This window comes from Aquarana catesbeiana, linkage group LG10, assembly GCF_042186555.1.
Source record: "Aquarana catesbeiana isolate 2022-GZ linkage group LG10, ASM4218655v1, whole genome shotgun sequence".
NCBI classification, from domain to species: domain Eukaryota; kingdom Metazoa; phylum Chordata; class Amphibia; order Anura; family Ranidae; genus Aquarana; species Aquarana catesbeiana.
This window is the reverse complement of record NC_133333.1, coordinates 4052969-4072635: the sequence shown is the minus strand read 5'-3', so window position 1 is coordinate 4072635 and position 19667 is coordinate 4052969. Positions and strand designations below refer to the sequence as shown.

General features: G+C 47.7%; 2 protein-coding genes across 6 annotated transcripts in view; one reads left to right on the top strand and one right to left on the bottom strand.

Annotated features, from left to right (window-relative positions):
• The window catches only part of ANO7 (anoctamin 7), a 61740-nt gene that overhangs the window by 18699 nt on the left and 23374 nt on the right, over positions 1-19667 (top strand). The window contains exons 1-10 of one of the 5 annotated variants that reach the window (XM_073601499.1): positions 7625-7951; positions 8638-8818; positions 9897-9999; positions 10240-10409; positions 10501-10608; positions 13098-13234; positions 15000-15057; positions 15141-15251; positions 19187-19352; positions 19492-19582. In XM_073601499.1, coding sequence (XP_073457600.1) covers positions 8687-8818; positions 9897-9999; positions 10240-10409; positions 10501-10608; positions 13098-13234; positions 15000-15057; positions 15141-15251; positions 19187-19352; positions 19492-19582 — 1076 coding nt within the window. In that variant the 5' untranslated portion in view covers positions 7625-7951; positions 8638-8686. The other 4 variants (XM_073601501.1, XM_073601498.1, XM_073601500.1 and 1 more) reach the window with 4 other exon arrangements.
• On the bottom strand, positions 46-1338 carry LOC141109777 (claudin-8-like). The gene has a single exon (XM_073601061.1). The coding sequence runs from the start codon at positions 1245-1247 to the stop codon at positions 525-527; it is 723 nt and encodes a 240-aa protein (XP_073457162.1). The 5' UTR covers positions 1248-1338; the 3' UTR covers positions 46-524.

Here is a 19667-nt window from a genome sequence, read left to right as displayed (position 1 = left end):
TAAGAACAGATACCGAGAATTACACCCGACATACAGGACAAGAGAAGTGGTTTAGTGTTGTGTTTAATATCTCATGATATAAATTATAACACATCATATAAATATTATGACATCATACATGAAATATTTACAATTGTTGCAGACAGTAAATAAGAAACATTCACATTATATACATGACACCCGATTGGTCGATTTTCATTAGCGGTCTGAACATAAAGCAATGTACAGAAAAGACGACCCGACAAACGTTTGTCGCGCGTCTGCCGGCACCGCCGAGGAACTACAAGTCCCAGACCAGGTCTCTAGTCCATTTCTGTGGTTGGTGAAAACCATGGCCAAAGTTCTATGTGAAAGGAAAACTGTCTGTTTTTCCAATAATGCCCAGTCGGACTCCGCCATTCGTTCTTAGACCTGTGCTGGAAGAGTCCAAGAAGTGGGAAGCACAGACAGTTCATATTTCAGGCGCCTTCACAGCCCAGCTAAGCCAGTAAAGTCCTTGTTCTGTGGGGACATCTGGTGGAGATTTATATGTACTGCATTCTAGGGGTGCTGCAGGACCGCTCATCGCAGGGGAGCTTCCGCTGCACCATCTCCTGGTCACAGGCCGGTCTATATTGGCCTTTCTTGACCATCCCGCTGCCGCAGCAGCAGCTGGAGCACAGGATGATCCCCCCGATGAGGAGGAAGATGATGGTGGGCCAGGCCAGCATTATGGCCTCCCCGATCTCCAGCCTCACGGCCCCCCTGGTCAGGGAAGCGTCGTAGGCCCCTCGGGCCACGTTGACGATGACCCAGATGACGGGGATGAGGATGAGGACCATGCTGAGGAGGTAGATGATTCCTGCGGTCAGGGTCAGGCAGCGCCTATCCTCGCGGCTCTCGCCGCAGCAGCGGGAGCAGCAGCCGGACACGATGATCCCGATCAGGGAGAGGATGAAGGCCAGGGTGGTCATGGCGATGCTGAAGCCCAGGAAGACGCGGCCGGCCTTGAGGTCGGAGGTGAGGGACACCCGGGAGCCGTAGTCGTTGCACTCCAGGGTGAAGCGGCGTTGGCTGAGGCAGGTCACCCACAGGCCGTCCCACCGGCTGAGCCACTCGCCGTCGATCCTCCCGCCTTCCACCACGAAGCTGTTGTTCTCCGCCAGGACCGCCAGCCGCCATTGCGGGAGGAAGCAGACTATCCAGGTGAGGATCATCCCGATGGCCCCGGAGAGGATCCCCAGGATGTGGACCAAGAAGCAGATCATGGCTTCCTCTGAGGAACGACCGACGAGGCTTCTGTGACCTGGAAGAAAGGCGAGTGAGCCGGGGTGACTCCCGGGAGACGCATTTATGGCGGGTGTCACGCGGCGGATCCCTCGCAAAGGAATGACATAATTACAGCAATTATCTCGCACAATGGAAGTCTGTAAAAATGTTAATTGGAATTCCTGAGTTCTGTTTTCGGAAGAGCAGATAACGTCTCGTGCCGGAGCGGCGGCATTGATATCGCCTCAGTCACCGACACGCGGATCATCCTCAACATGAGCCGCGCCGCGAAAAACGAGATAAACTCGATGAGTCAGAAATATAATCCCACCGGCAGATGAGATCAGAGACATTTATGGAGACCATGTCACACCTCAAAACTGATTGTTATTCTTTTTTTAGTTTAGTGACACTTCTTTTGTTTTTTTTGGCTGGGAATCTTCTTCCTGTGTGGTCACCATGACAGGAAGTGAGTGGAATCAACTCAGCGGGGACACAGACATCTTTAAAGTGGTTGTAAGCCCTCCATATCCCCAGTGAAGTAACCGGCCTTCAGGTGATACGCAGAGATGAAACAAATCCTCCTACATAAGTTGTACGTGCTTATCTGCAGTCTTCTCGTCTCTACATCCATTCAAAGTCCAGCATTTATAAAGCTTCTCTGAGCTGTCAGAAAAAAATGGACGGAGAGCTGAAATTACACTCTGCAGATTGGCGGAAAGAGACCCCCCCCCACCCCATCCACACAGCTCATAGCAACAGAGCTGAGGCTATCATTCACAGGCTGTGTGCTAGACAGTACCAGGACAGGGTCACCTAAAGCAGTGTTTCTCAACTCCAGCCCTCAAGGTGCCCCAACAGGTCATGTTCTCAGGCTTCCCATTATTCTGCACAGGTGATTTGATCAGTTTCACTGCCTTAGTAACTACCACAGCCAATTCATCTGAGGGAAATCCTGAAAACATGACCTGTTGGATGCGCCTTGAGAACTGGAGTTGAGATACACTGATCGAGAGCCCAGGGTGAACATGCCAAACTGCCCCCCCCAGGATGTATGAGCATTATATATGAGCATACATTATACAGTATCCTCATAAAAGTAAGTACACCCCCCCGTCACATTTGTGTAAATCTTTTCTTCTATCTTTTCATGTGACAACACTGAAGAAATGACACTTGTCTACAATGTAAAGTAGTGAGTGTACAGCTTGTATAACAGTGTAAATTTACTGTCCCCTCAAAATAACTCAACACACAGCCATTAATGTCTAAACCGCTGGCAACAAAAGTCAGTACACCCCTAAGTGAAAATGTCCAAATTGGGCCCAAAGTGTCAATATTTTGTGTGGCCACCATTATTTTCCAGCACTGCCTTAACCCTCTTGGGCATGGAGGTCACCAGAGCTTCACAGGTTGTCACTGGAGTCCTCTTCCCCTCCTCCATGACGACATCACAGAGCTGGTGGATGTTAGAGACCTTGCGCTCCTCCACCTTCTGTTTGAGGATGTCCCACAGATGATCAATAGGGTTTAGGTCTGGAGACATGCTTGGCCAGTCCATCACCTTTACCCTTCTTTAGCAAGGCAGTGGTGGTCTTGGAGGTGTGTTTGGGGTGGTTATCATGTTGGAATACTGCCCTGCGGTCCAGTCTCTGAAGGGAGGGGATCATGATCTGCTTCAGTATCTCACAGTACATGTTGGCCTTCATGGTTCCCTCAATGATCTGTAGCCCCCCAGTGCCGGCAGCACTCAGCCCCAGACCATGACACTCCCACCACCATGCTTGATTGTAGACAAGACACACTTGTCTTTGTCCTCCTCACCTGGTTGCCCCCACACACACTTGTCACCATCTGAACCAAATACGTTTATCTTGGTCTCATCAGACCACAGGACATGGTTCCAGTAATCCATCTCCTTAGTCTGCTTGTCTTCAGCAAACTGTTTGTGGACTTTCTTGTACATCATCTTTAGAAGAGGCTTCCTTCTGGGATGACAGCCATGCAGACCAATTTGATGCAGTGTGCGGTGTATGGTCTGAGCACTGACAGGCTGACCCCCCACCCCCACCCTACAACCTCTGCAGCAATGCTGGCAGCACTAATACGTCTATTTCCCAAAGACAACCTCTGGATATGACGCTGAGCACGTGACCTCAACTTCTTTGGTGGACCATGGCGAGGCCTGTTCTGAGTGGAACCTGTCCTGTTATACCGCTGTATGGTCTTGGCCACCGTGCTGCAGATCAGTTTCAGGGTCTTGGCAATCTTCTTATAGCCTAGGCCGGGGGTAGGCAACCTGGGGCCCTCCAGCTGTTGCAGAACTACAAATCCCATCACGCCTCTGGGAATAATTGTAACTGCCAGCCTTGCAATGCCTCATGGGAAATGTAGTTCCACAACAGCTGGAGGGCACCAGGTTGTCTACCCCTGGCCTAGGCCATCTTTATGTAGAGCAACAATTCTTTTTTTCAGATCCTCAGAGAGTTCTTTGCCATGAGGTGCCATGTTGTACTTCCAGTGACCAGTATGAGAGAGTGAGAGCGATAACACAAAAATTTAACACACCTGCTCCCCATTCACAGCTGAGACCTTGTAACACTAACGAGTCACATGACACCGGGGAGGGAAAATGGCTAATTGGGCCCAATTTGGACATTTTCACTTAGGGGTGTACTGACTTTTGTTGCCAGCGGTTTAGACATTAATGGCTGTGTGTTGAGTTATTTTGAGGGGACAGCAAATTTACACTGTTATACAAGCTGTACACTCACTACTTTACATTGTAGCAAAGTGCGCGGTGCTGCCTCCATGCCAACTACGGCCAGCTGAAGCACGGTGGGTGAAGAATGGGAATGCCAGAGCAGGCAGGGTGGTACTCCTATTTACAACCTGTATTAGCAGCGAGAGAGGGGGCGGAGTTCTGTGTTTTAGCCCCGGGCACTCCTGTCCCAACACTGGACACAGTGCGGTGAGCATCGTCACCAGAGGACAGGAAGTGTGTTACTGGCGGGATTCACCGGGAGAAAATTAAGGTGAAAAGGGAAAACTATTGCAGCCACTTTAAACTTAATAAAGTTGCCGAAGGCATGTATGTGGTTTTGGGAGATTTTGTTGGTTCACACACGATCGCCACGAGAGTCCTTCATTAACAAAAAAAAAAAAAAAAAAATTTTGGATCGGTGACAGAAAATTCCAGAATGAAAAGAGAAAAAAAATGCAGCCGTACCAGTTTGGCGCTGCAGGCTCGCATCGCGTGTGGAGCATACTGCGGTGCATGACACGTGGTGGAGCGGCACCCTGACCTCATTACCATAAGGCGACGGCAAGTCATCGGGGTGAGGAATGTGTACGGCGAAGTCACCCGCTCCGGTTGTCACTGAACAGGTCGGTTAGTCAATGTGTCAGTCAGTCAGTGAGATGACGAAGGTGAGAACTATGAGGCTGTTATTGTTTACTAGAATTCCACGTTTGTCCCGGGGCACAGAACAATGGAGAGGGAGGCCCGGGCATTCCGTGGGCACGTGGAACAAAGGACAGGGACGTGTTTTTTAAAGGGGAACTTTGCAAAGCAGATCCCTTCATATAGCCATATTTACATAGACAAACCAAGGACACTTTATTGGGTACACCTACCTAGCACCCACGAGAGGGTATCAGTACCCAGGCACACATCCATACAAGAGGGTATTATTACCCGGGCATATATCCATACAAGAGGGTATCAGTATCCTGGCATATATCCAGTGATGCTCAACTGATAATGGGGGTACCATGAGGACACTTTTCTGGGGTGGCGGTGCCAGATCGTGAAAGATTTTGGTGTTGTACCACAGGTGTCCACCGGCAGATCCTTGACCACAGGTGTCCACTGGAAGATCCTTGACCACAGGTGTCCACTGGCAGATACTTGACCACAGGTGACCACCGTGAGATCCTTGACCATAGGTCACCACTGGGAGATACTTGTTGATAACAGGTCACCACTGGGAGATCTTTGACTTCAGGTAACCACCGGAAGATCCTTGACCACAGGTAACCATCAGCAGATCCTTGACCACTGGGAGATCCTTGAGCACAGGTGTCTACTTGGAGATCCTTGACCACAAGTGACCATTGGGAGATCGTGACCACCTGTAGGCACCAGCAGATTCTTGACCACAGTTGACCACCAGCAGATCATTGACCACAGGTGACCACTAGCAGATCTTTTACCACAGGTGACTACCGGCAGATCTTTGACCACAGGTTACCACTGGCAGATCCTTGACCACAGATGCCTATGGGGAGATCTTGACCACAGGTGACCACCGGCAGATCATTGACCACCGGGAGATCCTTCACCACAGGCAACCACTGGGAGATTCTTGATCGTAGGTGACCACTGGGTGAAATTTGACTGCAGTTAACCACCGGGAGATCCTTGACTACAGGTGACTACTGGCAGATCTTTGACCACAGGTGACCACTGGGGGATCCTTGACCACAGGTGATCACTGGCAGAACTTTGACAACAGGTGACCACCGGCAGATCTTTGACCACAGGTGCCCACTGGGAGATCTTGATCACAGGTGGCCACCGGCAGATCCTTGACCACAGGTGACCACCAGCAGATCTTTGACCACAGGTTACCACTGGCAGATCCTTGACCACAGGTGCTTATGGGGAGATCTTGACCACAGGTGACCACTGGCAGATCCTTGACCACAGATGACCACGGGGAGATCCTTGACGACAGGTGACCACGGGAGATCCTTGGCCACAGGTGACCACTGGGAGATCCTTGACCACAGGTGATCACTGGCAGAACTTTGACAACAGGTGACCACCGGCAGATCTTTGACCACAGGTGACCACTGGCAGTTCCTTTACCACAGGTGCCCGCCAGGAGATCTTGACCACAGGTGACCACCAGTTGATCCTTGACCACAGGCAACCACCGGGAGATCCTTGACCACAGGTGGCCACTGGGAGATCCTTCACCACAGGTCACCACTCTGGAAGATCCTTGACCACAGGTGACTATTGGGAGATCCTTTACCACAGATGACCACTGGGAGATCATTGACCACAGGTAACCACTAGTAGATCCTTGACCACAGACGACCACTGAGAGATCTTGACCACAGGTAACCACCGGCAGATCATTGACCACCGGGAGATCCTTCACCACAGGCAACCACTAGGAGATTCTTGACCACAGGTGACCACTGGGTAAAATTTGACTGCAGTTGACCACCGGGGGATCCTTGACCACAGGTGACTACTGGCAGATCTTTGAACACAGGTGCCCACTGGGAGATCTTGATCACAGGTGGCCACCGGCAGATCCTTGACCACAGGTGACCACCAGCAGTTCAGTGACCACAGGTGACCACTGGCAAATCTTTAACCACCAGGAGATCTTGACCACAAGTGTCCACTGGGAGATCCTTGACCACAGGTGACCACAAGAAGATCATTGATCACAGGTGACCACCGGCAGATCCTTAACCACAGTTGACCAATGGGAGATCTTAATCCCAGGTGACCACTGGCAGATCCTTGACTACAGGTGACCCCTGGCAGATCCTTGAGCACAGGTGACCACTGGCAAATCGTTGACCACTGGCAGAGCTTTGACCACAGGTGCCCATCGGGAGATCTTGACCACAGGTCATAGTCAGAAATATATTTATACTTCAAATTTTTTTTTGAATTTGATTCGAATTTCAGATAAAATCGTGTTTCACTATTTTGGATTTATTTACATTCATTACTGTTGTAATTCGGAAATTCAGTTACATCCGAATCTCTGAAAAACAAAAGTTTCATCCAAATTTCAATTCAGAATGAAACGAACTGCACATGTCTAGTATATAATAATGAAATGTTGCAGAACTTTCCATCTCTGGATGTTTTTGTTTTGTTCTCTGTAATCTCTGAGGAGGGCAGAAGGTGAAGATCCCAGGAGGTCGGCTATGTTTGAGAACACCTGCCACTGACAACCATTCCACCGCTGGAGTCACTTACATCAGGGCTGTGTATGGAGTCTAGGGAGTATTCATGACCCCCAGTGCTGGTCTTCATATCTCCTATAAAGTGGACCTGTCATCGGATATATCCTCTCATGATGAGCAATGAGTCAGTGTAACCCTTCCAGGTATTTATTCCCTCTCACACAGATCACAGGACTCCCCCTGAAAATGCCTTCATCTGCTTGTCTCTCCAGAAGGACGGCACCATATTTGTTCAGGTATCAACCAGTGTCACCATCTGCTTCCTGGACTAAGGGTTGGCACATACATACACGTGTGACCAAGCGCAGTCGTGGGGGGGGGGGGGGGGTATGGTGCTATGGGGGTGGCGGGACATTGTCCTAGTCGGGTACCTGGATCTCACATATTTCACATTCTGATGTTCACCTAAATAATGATGACATTTCTTGAGCATGTCAGCATGCTTTACATATTGATTTGTATCCACATGATTGGCTGTTTGGGTTTAGCAAGAGTCTAGGGCCAATAGCAATGTCCGGACGTTGTGTGTGTCATGGAGGGGATTCTGCTTGGTCCATCCTTCGGCCTTCCATGAGATGAAGATCTGGTAATGGGGGAAGACATTTTTCTGCACACAGCTCACTTCCTGTCCTGTAATCCCAGTTGAAAGTTGCTAATCATCAATCTACAGTGCTGGAGGAACTACAGCTCCCACCATGCTGAGGTTTGTGGTCCTTCAACAGTTAGAGGTTGCTCCTTTATTGAAGTGTGAGGAGCCCCAGGGGTGACATATGGGGGGTGGTAGTATTGATTGAGGGCGGTATACGGATAGCTGTATACAGACAGTGCAGATCTCAGCATCCTCTGAGCAGCCGCCCCTCCCCGGACTGACTGATGCTGTAATGTAGAGGAGGGAGGAGAGGAGAGCAGAGGAGAGGAGACTGCAACCATCCCCTGCAATCTGTGTGCAGCCTGCAACCCCTTCCCTCTGGGGGCAAGACTGCAGAGGGGGCGGCACACATACCGCCATCTACGGAGAGCAGGTAAGGGGCCACACTGCTACAAAGAGGGAAGACACCCACTTACACCCCACACTGACCGGTCACCTTGTCACCTCTTCATCACTTTCCTCCATCACCCTCCTCTGTCACCTCCATATATCACCCTCTTCTGTCACACCCCATTACCTTCCTCTGTCACCCCCCAATTACCTTCCTCTGTCACCCCCAATTACCTTCCTCTGTCACCCCCAATTACCTTCCTCTGTCACCCCCAATTACCTTCTTCTGTCACCCCCCCCCCCCATTACCCTGCTCTATCACTCCTCCATCACTCTCCTCTATCCCCCATCATCACCCTCCTTTGTCACCTCCACATATCACCCTCCTCTGCCGGTCTGTGTCCCCCCAGTGCCCGGTGTGCCCGCTGTCCCCCCACCCAGGGCATGTAGTTGGCCAGGATGTTCCGGAGGAAGCTGTCGGATTGGTCGGATCTGGACACGAGTTCCTTCGTGGATCTGGACAGAGATGGGGCCGAACTTCTCGGAGACTCTCCAGGGACTTTGCCCAATGGAGTCAGCACTGATGACTATGTGAGAACCGTTTTATTCATGTATGTCACTGATCGATCGTCTCCCCATAGTAACCTCTCTGTAACTGTCCCCTTTATTCACCCAATCTGATTGCTGGGAGGCATTGTATCACTATAATCTGAGCAATTTGTGACTGAACTATATTCAGGTTCCTTTTCCTTTAATCCAAATTATTTGCCAGTAATGCCCAGATTAACCAACCCACAGCTAACCAGCCAAGGCAAACCAACCCTCAGCTAACCAACCAGGGCAAACCAACCCTCAGCTAATCAACCAGGGCAAACCAACCCTCAGCTAACCAACCGACAGCTAACAAACCCTCAGCTAACCAACCCTCAGCTATCCAACCAAGGTCAACCAACCCTCAGCTAACAAACCCTCAGCTAACCAACCAGGGCAAACCAACCCTCAGCTAACCAACCCTCAGCTAACAAACCCTCAGCTAACCAACCCTCAGCTAACCAACCAAGGCCAACCAACCCTCAACTAACCAACCCACAGCTAAGCAACCCACAGCTAAGCAACCCTCAGCTAAGCAACCCTCACCTAATAAACCCTCAGCAAAGCCAACCCTCAGCTAATCATTCAAGGCCAACCAACCATCAGCTAACCAACCAAGGCCAACCAACCCTCAGCTAACCAGCCCTCAGCTAACCAGCCGTCAGCTAACAAACCCTCAGCTAACCAACCATCAGCTAACCAACCAAGGCCAGCCAACCCTCAGCTAACCAACCCACAGCTAACCAACTCTCAGTTAACGAACCAAGGCCAGTCAACCCTCAGTTAACAAACCCTTAGCTAACCAATCCTCAGCTAACCAACCAAGGCCAACCAACCCTCAGCTAACCAACCCACAGCTAAGCAACCCTCAGCTAACCAACCAAGGCCAGCCAACCCTCAGCTAACCAACTAAGGCCAGCCAACCCTCAGCTAACCAACCAAGGCCAGCCAACTCTCAGCTAACCAACCAAAGCCAACCAGTCCTCAGCTAATCAACTAAGGCCAGCCAACACTTAGCTAACCATCCCCCAGCTAACCAACCGACCCCTATTTCACATTGTGTGCTCTTTTTGTACAGTACGGGGAGGACTACGATGAAGATCCCATATACATCCCATGTACCGATCTGTACAGGACAGAACCCCCAGAAAATACCTTCAAAGATGGCAAAACCCCCATCGGTAAGATCTGTATCACTTTATATTTGTGTGTGTGTGGGGGGGGGGGATGCACTGCAAAGGGGGAGTTCATCCCCATCAATCATCCATCAACTGGCATCGAAAATTTTATTACTAATCAGCAAAAACCAACACCCTGGTTTGTGGGGCTCTGGTGTGATGCAGAACGTTTGCTAATGAAATTATTTATTCCTCCCCCTCCCCCCCCCCCCCCCCCGAAAATGTCGCCACCCTCTGTCGCAGATTTTGTTCTGGTTTGGGAGGAGAAGCTTCAATCCAAGAAACACAAGATGAAGACGTCAGCCCAGGCGGAACGTGACCAGCAGCGCAGAGCGAGGAGGAGAGAGGCCAATGAAAATCACAGAAGGCGTTTCCACCGCAACCTGCTGAAGGCGGGGCTTCTGTTGGAGAAGGTGAGAGCACTGCCCGGGTCCCCCCACACTCTTCTTTTAATGGCAGACCTTTGTCCTGACCCTAATGTCCATCTGTCTGTCTGTCCGGCAGGAGCAAACCCTGAGCGAGCGAAGATCCCTCCATTACCTGAAGCTCAGCGCCCCCTGGGACCTCTTGGTGTACTACGCGGAGGAGCTGTGCATACGGGCACCCCTACAGGTCTGATCCGCCCTCACATGGGCCACAATAAACCCGGGTGGTCAGGATGAGAGCAAAGCAGAGGGACGGTTCATAAAAAAGTAACAAACGCGCCAATAACATTCAAAATAATCAATACCGTGCTAAGCGCGGCGGAGGAGGATCTTCTAAAGGCGGTGTCAGCACTTTTCTACTTTTTTTGTGCTGCACTCTGGTGACAACTTTCATAAAATGAAAAATGTAAAAAGAATTAGACCTGGTATGAGGCCAGAAGGTTTCATTGTACAAGACCAGAGAAAAATCCAAGACGTTTCGGGGTCTCAGAATTCCCCCTTCATTAGGGCCAGGAAAACAGATAATATAAAGGAACTTAATAGAAGGAAAGACAGAAATAAAATGTCCTAATATGTGATAAATACAAAATTCGGTATACGACAATATAACAGCATAGTGTTGGATTTTTCTTGTTACTTTGTTATTTTTTTCCTTGGCCCTGATAAAGAGGGACTTCTGAGAACCTGAAATGTGTTTCTTGTTACTATATTATTTGTTTCCCTAGTCTTGATGAAGGGGGAGTTTGGAGAGCCCGAAACGTGTTGAATTTTATGTTGTTTCTTGTTTATTTATGTTATTTGTTTTTCTGTCCCTGGTAAAGGGAGAGTTCTGCGCCCCCGAAACTTGTTGGGTTTTTCTTGTTACTTTTTGTTGTTTCCCTGGCCCTGATTAAGGGGCGTTCTAAACCCTCGAAATGTGTTGGATTTTTCTTGTTACTTTATCCTATTTGTTTCCTTGGCCCTGATGAAGGGGAGTTCTGAAAGCCCAAAACGTGTTGGATTGTTCTTGATACTTTACGTATGTTGTTATCCTGACCCTGATAATAAGGAAATTATAACCCTCTGAAACGTGTTGAATTTTCCTTCTTTATGTTGTTTCCCTGGCTCTGATGAAGGGGCGTTCTGAAGGCCCAAAACGTGTTAGATTTTTGTTGTTACTTTATCCTATTTGTTTCCCTGGCCCTGATGAAGGGGGAGTTAAGATACCCTGAAATGTGTTGGATTTTTCTAGTTACTTTATGCTGTTGTCCTGGCCCTGATGAAAGGGGGAGTTCTAAGCCCCTGAAATGTGTTGGATTTCTCCTGTTATTTTAGGTTGTTTCTCTGGCCCTGATGAAGGGGACTTCTGAAAGCCCGAAATGTGTTGGATTTTTCTTGTTACTTTATGTTATTTGTTTCCCTGGCCCTGATGAAGGGAATTTCTGAGCCCCCGAAACGTGATGGGTTTTCTTCTTACTTAATATTGTGATCCTGACGCTGATGATAGGGGAAATCTAACCCCCTGAAACGTGTTGAATTTTTCTTAAGTGGTTTCCATGGCTCTGATGAAGGGAGAATTCGGAGCCCCCGAAATGTGTTGGATCTTTCCTCATCATTTATGTTATTTGTTTCCCTGGCAATAATGAAGGAGTGGGGGGGGGGTTCTAAAAGCTTAAAACATGTTAGAATGTTCTTGTTACTTTATGTTATTTGCTTCCCTGGCCCTGAAGACAGGGGAGTTCTAAGCCCCAAAACATGCTGGAGCTTTTCTGTTATCTCATGTTATTTTTTTTACCTGGTCCTGATAAACAGAAGTTCTGGGACCCCAAAACGTGTTGGATTTTTCTTGTTACTTTATTAATTTTTTCCCTGGCCCCGATGAAGGGAGAGGTCTAATTCCTCGAGACGTGTTGGTTTTTTCTTGTTCTTTTATGTTGTTTCCCTGGCCCTGATGAAGCGGGAGTTCTGATCCTCTGAAATGTTTTGGACATTCTTGTTACTTTATGTAATATTTATCCCTAGCGTTGATAAAGGGGTAATTCTTTAAGCCTGAAACGTGTTGGACTTTTCTTGTTGCTTTAGGTTATTTGTTTCCCTGGTCCTGATGAAGAGGAGTTCTGATCCCCCCAAAACGTGTTTGGTTTTCTTGTTCTTTTATGTTGTTTCCCTGGCCCTTATAAAGGGGGGAGTTCTGATCCCCCGAAACGTGTTGGTTTTTCTTGTTTTTTTATATGTTGTTTCCCTGGCCCTGATGAAGGGGGGAGTTCTGATCCCCCGAAACGTGTTGGCCTTTTCTCTACAATGAAAAACCTTCTAGATTTACACTAGTTGTGTGGCGTCCTCATCCTTTCTACATTTCTCAGATTACTCGGGGGGCCCCCTGATGGTACCCCAGCCAACAGAGAGCCGCCCTCCAATTTTGAATTCCAATACCCGTCCTTTCAGGTCATTGCTATGGCGTTCTTCTGACACATGATTGGGTTATCCGTCATGAAGTGAAGCGCCGCTGAGATGTGGGCGTGTCATCGGTGCAGTGAGACAAAACATAGACATTTATAAATGGCCCGCAATGTCAGGAGGTGAAGTGTAGCCCCCCTTCCCTGGTCCCGGCTGTTACAGAAAATAATCCCTCCTCATAGACACAATGCAGAGAGGTGAGAGTCACCATTGTTATCATATTCTCATTATTTCCCGCAGGCTCAGCCCAATCCGGACAACAACGCCTCAGACCGCTTCCTACAGAGACTGCACCTCCCCAACCCCATGTATCAATATGTCCCCAACAAGCCGCTGGACTACTACACCTGCGCCTTCCGCCGCTCCAAACTGCAGAGGTAAGTGCGAGGGATGGACAGGCGAGACCGGAATTACACCGCACAAAGTGCTACCCGGGAATCCAACTGTCCACCAATCAGGGACGCTGTAGGATACAGGATGACCACATTGTATGCTCTTTCCTGGCACATGATTAGAGCAGAATGTCCCCTTACATTGGTGATCAGTGAGAAGAATGTTCCTTACATTGGTGATCAGTGAGAAGAATGTTCCTTACATTGGTGATCAGTGAGAAGAATGTTCCTTACATTGGTGATCAGTGAGAAGAATGTTCCTTACATTGGTGATCAGTGAGAAGAATGTCCCTTACATTGGTGATCAGTGAGAAGAATGTTCCTTACATTGGTGATCAGTGGGAAGAATGTTCCTTACATTGGTGATCAGTGGGAAGAATGTTCCTTACATTGGTGATCAGTGAGAAGAATGTTCCTTACATTGGTGATCAGTGAGAAGAATGCTCCTTACATTGGTGATCAGTGAGAAGAATGTTCCTTACATTGGTGATCAGTGAGAAGAATGTTCCTTACATTGGTGATCAGTGAGAAGAATGTTCCTTACATTGGTGATCAGTGAGAAGAATGTTCCTTACATTGGTGAACAGTGAGAAGAATGTTCCTTACATTGGTGATCAGTGGGAAGAATGTCCCTTACATTGGTGATCAGTGAGAAGAATGTTCCTTACATTGGTGATCAGTGGGAAGAATGTTCCTTACATTGGTGATCAGTGAGAAGAATGTTCCTTACATTGGTGATCAGTGAGAAGAATGTTCCTTACATTGGTGATCAGTGAGAAGAATGTTCCTTACATTGGTGATCAGTGAGAAGAATGTTCCTTACATTGGTGATCAGTGAGAAGAATGTTCCTTACATTGGTGATCAGTGAGAAGAATGCTCCTTACATTGGTGATCAGTGAGAAGAATGTTCCTTACATTGGTGGTCAGTGAGAAGAATGTTCCTTACATTGGTGATCAGTGAGAAGAATGTTCCTTACATTGGTGATCAGTGAGAAGAATGTTCCTTACATTGGTGATCAGTGAGAAGAATGTTCCTTACATTGGTGATCAGTGAGAAGAATGCTCCTTACATTGGTGATCAGTGAGAAGAATGTTCCTTACATTGGTGATCAGTGAGAAGAATGTTCCTTACATTGGTGATCAGTGGGAAGAATGTTCCTTACATTGGTGATCAGTGAGAAGAATGTTCCTTACATTGGTGATCAGTGAGAAGAATGTTCCTTACATTGGTGATCAGTGGGAAGAATGTTCCTTACATTGGTGATCAGTGAGAAGAATGTTCCTTACATTGGTGATCAGTGAGAAGAATGTTCCTTACATTGGTGATCAGTGAGAAGAATGTTCCTTACATTGGTGATCAGTGAGAAGAATGCTCCTTACATTGGTGATCAGTGAGAAGAATGTTCCTTACATTGGTGATCAGTGGGAAGAATGGTGGTCAGACTGCCACCCTTACAAACAGCTGAGAAGATTATTGGTGTGATGGCACTGGCTCTGTCCTTGGACCTGGAATGGTGCCAGTACCACCATATTGGAGGTCAATCAGCCACAGCTCAAGGAACCCTTGGCAGCATTTGAGGAACCCCTGGCTCTGGCTGGATATTGCTGCTCTATAGGAAGCCACCAATTACTGCTCTTAGGGATCTTGTCTCTAGTAATTTTAGGATTAGGACCCCCATATAAGACTTTGAAAACTGTTTTTGCAATTTTTTTTTACCAAAATTCATTCCATAATAATGTGTTCTTTAGGTTTCTGGGTAGCGACTTCCACGCCACCTACTTCACCAACACCCAGAGAAGTCGCATTGTAAGTAGAGATCTTCCCGCATGCCGAGGATTCGCACTCTGCAATATGAAACGTTCCCTCACATGCCTCCTGCCGCCCCGCAGGTCTACGAGGTCCTGTCACGCACGATGTACGGGAAGCGGAAACACGCGGAGGTGGGGATAGAGCGGATGCTGAAGGAGGGAATCTACACCGCGGCCTTCCCACCTCACGAGGTGAGCGCAGGCGTCCCGGTATAGCTGACCCACCCGTAATACAACCCAACAATTGCGGAAGAAAATGAGAGGAACGAGCGTTTGATTCTCAGCACATCTCAAATATATTTCATCTTCAGCATTTCTTTAACCACTTCACCTCCGGAAGATTTTACCACCTCCATGGCCAGGGCATTTTTTTGCTATTCAGCATTGCGCTACTTTAACTGGTAATTGCGCGGTCATGTAGAACTGTACACAAATTTCATTTATATCATTTTTTTTCTCACAGACAGAGATTTCTTTCGGTGGTAATTGATCACCACTGGTGATCTACCTTCTGTTATAAAACATATCCAATAAAATCAAAGTAATACATTTTGTTCAAGGGAGAATTAGACAAAAATTGATTAGTTAAACCCACAAGCGTTTTTTTGTTTTTTTTTTACCACTACTATTCCTTTACACTGCCTTCTGAAATGTACAAATGCAGCAATTTAGAAACTGGATGAAAGGTTTAGCGCTGGGAACACTTTTGGAGCCCCGATTCACACTGAACCCCCCTGACTTTGATATCACGCGACTTCACTTGAAGTCACATGATTTCAAAGCCGTAGGTCAGTGCGACTTCAGGTGCGACTTGACTGACATGTGTGCGACTTCATGCACGGATGTCTATGCAAGTCACACCTGAAAATCGCCAAAAAATTGTGCAGGAACCTTTTTTTTTTTTTTTCGAATCAGTGCGGCACCACAAAGTCAGAGTCGCAGCATTTTGAACAGTTCCATTGCTGAGAATAGGGTTCCACTTGTCATGCGATTCGGACCTGTCAAATTGCATTACAAATTGGACTTGTGTGAATGGGGTGGGTGATAGGAGTGATCAGGAGGGCAATCAAAGGGTTAACTCTGTGCCTAACAAGTGTATGTGTGCTGACTTTACTCCTTTACAGAGGGGCTGGGTTTTCTTCCTGATTTCAGCTCTGAAGTGAAGACAGCCAGATCTGGGTTGAGTTTACTAACAAACACAGATCTGTGTTGTGATTGGCCACAGCCGTCAGCAGGTTCACAGCCAAAATCATTGGCTGCGAGTCTGCTGACGAACTTGTGCTATGTCTAACACAAGAAGCAGGGGGCGTGCGCACATCCTAAACCAGGAAGTTTCCCCGCCACGTAAGGGTACATCGCAGGGGAACAACAAAGCCACCGGCCAGCAGTAATGGTTAAACTGTTGGTCGGCAAGTCGTTAATAAAGAGCTCCAAAACTTTCCACGGTTTACATTCAAAGCTCTATAATCATACACTCGCTTCTCACTGAGAATATCAACGTAGATGTCAGAAACCATGAAATCAGACCGAGACAGAAGTACAGGTAAATCACACTTGTTTAATAATAAAAGTAAAAAGAACAAACGTAGTCAAAACATAGCCAAAGTTCAGTAACCGGAACGGATAGTCAGCCAAGCCAGAAGTCAGGGATCAATGTAGTGGAACAGCAAGCAGGATCTGGAGCCAGAAGGGATGTCAGCAAAGCAAGTCTTTAAACAGGAAGGCAGGAGATAGGCTCTGTGATGTTGACCAAGGCGAAGGCAGAGATCCTCTGGGCTGGGCTGGTTAAGTAGGCAGGACTGACAAGCAGGATCATCAACAGCTGAGTAACTGTGGAGAGATAGGAGCTGGCAATTAGCCGACAGCTGAGCGGCCAGCTCTGAGAAGGAAGGGCTGAGCCCATCCCTGGCTGTAGAATAATAATACTTGGTCCATGGTGGGAAGGTTGCAACGCCTATACACCTGTTTTTACATGGTGTCAGAGGAGCATTTCATGTTCTGTCCTCGCTACACGTCTGTGCGTAACACAACATGCAGCTACACCCCCCTAATGTGCAATCAGCTGGACTGAATGTAATCTTGAAACTTTATTAGCAAAACAGGGTGGAGTGAAGCTACTAGGAAAAATAGATACAATCAATGTATGAACCATATAAATAATCTAGGCTGCAGAAGGCAATAAGTCCATGCTCGCCAGCGATGCTGCCTCTAGGGGATGGGTGCTCAACCTGTGGTCCAACTTTTGTGCAACTACAAGTCCCATCATGCCTTTGCCTTTAGGAGTCATGCTTTTAACTGTCAGCCTTGCAATGCCTCATGGGACTTGTAGTTCTGCAACAGCTGGAGGGCCACAGGTTGAGCACCCATACTCCAGGCCAGCCTTTCTCAACCTTTTTACCCCAGGGGAACCCTTAAAATAATTTTCAGGTATGGGGGGGGGAACCCCTGATAAAACCCATTCATTGGGGGTCAGTGGGGAACAATGCCCCTTACTTTGGTGGTCAGAAAAAGAATGCCCTTTTTTACAGTGGTGGTAAGAATGGCCCCCTTACAGAGAGCTATAAAGATAATTTGTGTCATACCACTGGCTCCTCCAAGTGGCATTGGCTCAGAACTATGTAGGCACCATCAAACAGGAGGTAAATCAGCCACAGCTCAGGGAACTCCTAGCCACCTCTAGAGGAACCTTAGTTAGGAATGGTTGCTCAAGGGGATGTAATTTTAGTCCACAACATGTGCTGCAGTTGTGATGGCTGGTTCCTTCTCTTTCACTTCTTAAAAATGGAGTCTGAGCTCCTAGGATGCACCTGTTTCCTTTCCTCAGAATGAAGGATGATGGGACCTTTTATTAAAGCTGAACAGTTTCTAGATTCTGTAAAACAATACATTTATTCTGGGTTCCATCTAGTGGCCAAATGTAATATTGCAGGTAGGACAGGAATAATGAATTTACCTGCTGGAGGCAGAACAGAACATACAGAGCTGGGACAAGGTTATCTAGTTATCTAGAGCCCAGGGTGAACATACCAAACTGCCCCCCGCCCCATACTACTTTCTAGCTCAAATACTTTCTCTCCTCCAATCCCCACAGAACAACAACCCCCCCCCCCCCCCAAAAAAAAATAATTTCCTAGCACAACTCAACTACCCCTAAAAAAAAAAAAAAAAATCCACTCAGCTTCTACATCGTCCCCCTACTCCAAATCCTCCTCCCAGCACAAATCCCCCAATCCTCCCTCCTAGCATAAATCCTCCCCCCAATCATCCATACTAGCACAAATCCCCCCTCCCCCCCCTCAAACAAAAATGAATATTCACCTCCTAGCACAAATACCTTTCCGCCCTCTACCATATCACCTCTAATGGCAAAAAAAAAAAACAAATCCCCTCTCTTGGCACAAATCCTCTTTCTCCATCCTCCCTTCCAACACTAATTCCCCAAAATCACCACTCCTAGCACCCCCCCATTGAATTTCCCCTCCTAGAACAGTTCATTCCCCCTGATGCCTCCCAAATTCCCCCTCCCAACACAAATCCCCCTTCCCCCAATCACCTTGTCGCGCCACCCCACCTTATATGATACCACAGTGCCCAGGAAAGCCGCCCCTCCTGCCCACCCCTTGTCTCGGCCCTGAAAACATCTCATTTACTTTTGAAAAACCACCATGTTGGGTGAATTCTCTAGTATTGGCAGTCAAGTCAACAGTATATTATAGTAGGCAGATGGATGTTCAGGTCTTCCAACCAAACATCCTACCCTCCAGTCAATGCTGGAAGTCATACTTGTGTCTGACTGAACTTGGACTCCAAAGGATTAAGAAGAACTTGAGAAGCTCCAAGAATCAAGTAGAACATTTCTAATAAAACCTTCACACTGGATACAAGTAACCATACACAGCCAAATATTTACAAGATATCTGATTGGATTGGCCAAAATTTGTGATAAGCAGGATACGTAGCGCTCGTGATCACTAGAAGAATCTTCACCCACTTCAGGGAATAATAATGCGGTGGGTCCCAGTGGTGGGTGGATCCCAGTGGTGGGTGGATAAGAATGGCCTGTGATATGATAATGATTCAAGTCTGCAGTGTGTAATAGATTTTGCCTGTTTTTTGGTTTGTCCTAGGGGCCCTATGAAATGCCGGAGTATGAGGTGGCCCTGGAAAGCCTGAACCCTCGTCAGATACTCTATCGGTACTGGGCGAGTTGGTCACAGTGGTACAAATATCAACCGCTGGACCACATACGGGAGTATTTTGGGGAAAAGGTGGCTATATACTTTGCCTGGCTGGGTACGTAACCTGCAGAAATCTGTTTCTGAACTATTGTTAGTGTACATCTCTGACCTTTAATGATGGTGGTATCTGAAGAAGTAGATCTGGTGATGTCATAGTCAGTATAATCTATTATAGTCCCTCCTTTCCTCTCCAGGTTTCTATACTGCCTGGCTGCTCCCAGCCGCCGTTGTTGGAACCGGCATCTTCGTGTCTGGCCTTCTAACAATGGGGAGTAATACAGTCGCGTGAGTGTGAGGGCCCCGCCACGTCTTGTATGACTCTAGCCATACTGAAAAGGCGAAAAGGTAACTGAAATGTCTTATTGTACCC

Excerpts from the sequence above, each read along its gene's own strand:
- LOC141109777 (XM_073601061.1), bottom strand. The coding sequence starts at position 1,247 with ATGATCTGCTTCTTGGTCCACATCCTGGGGATCCTCTCCGGGGCCATC.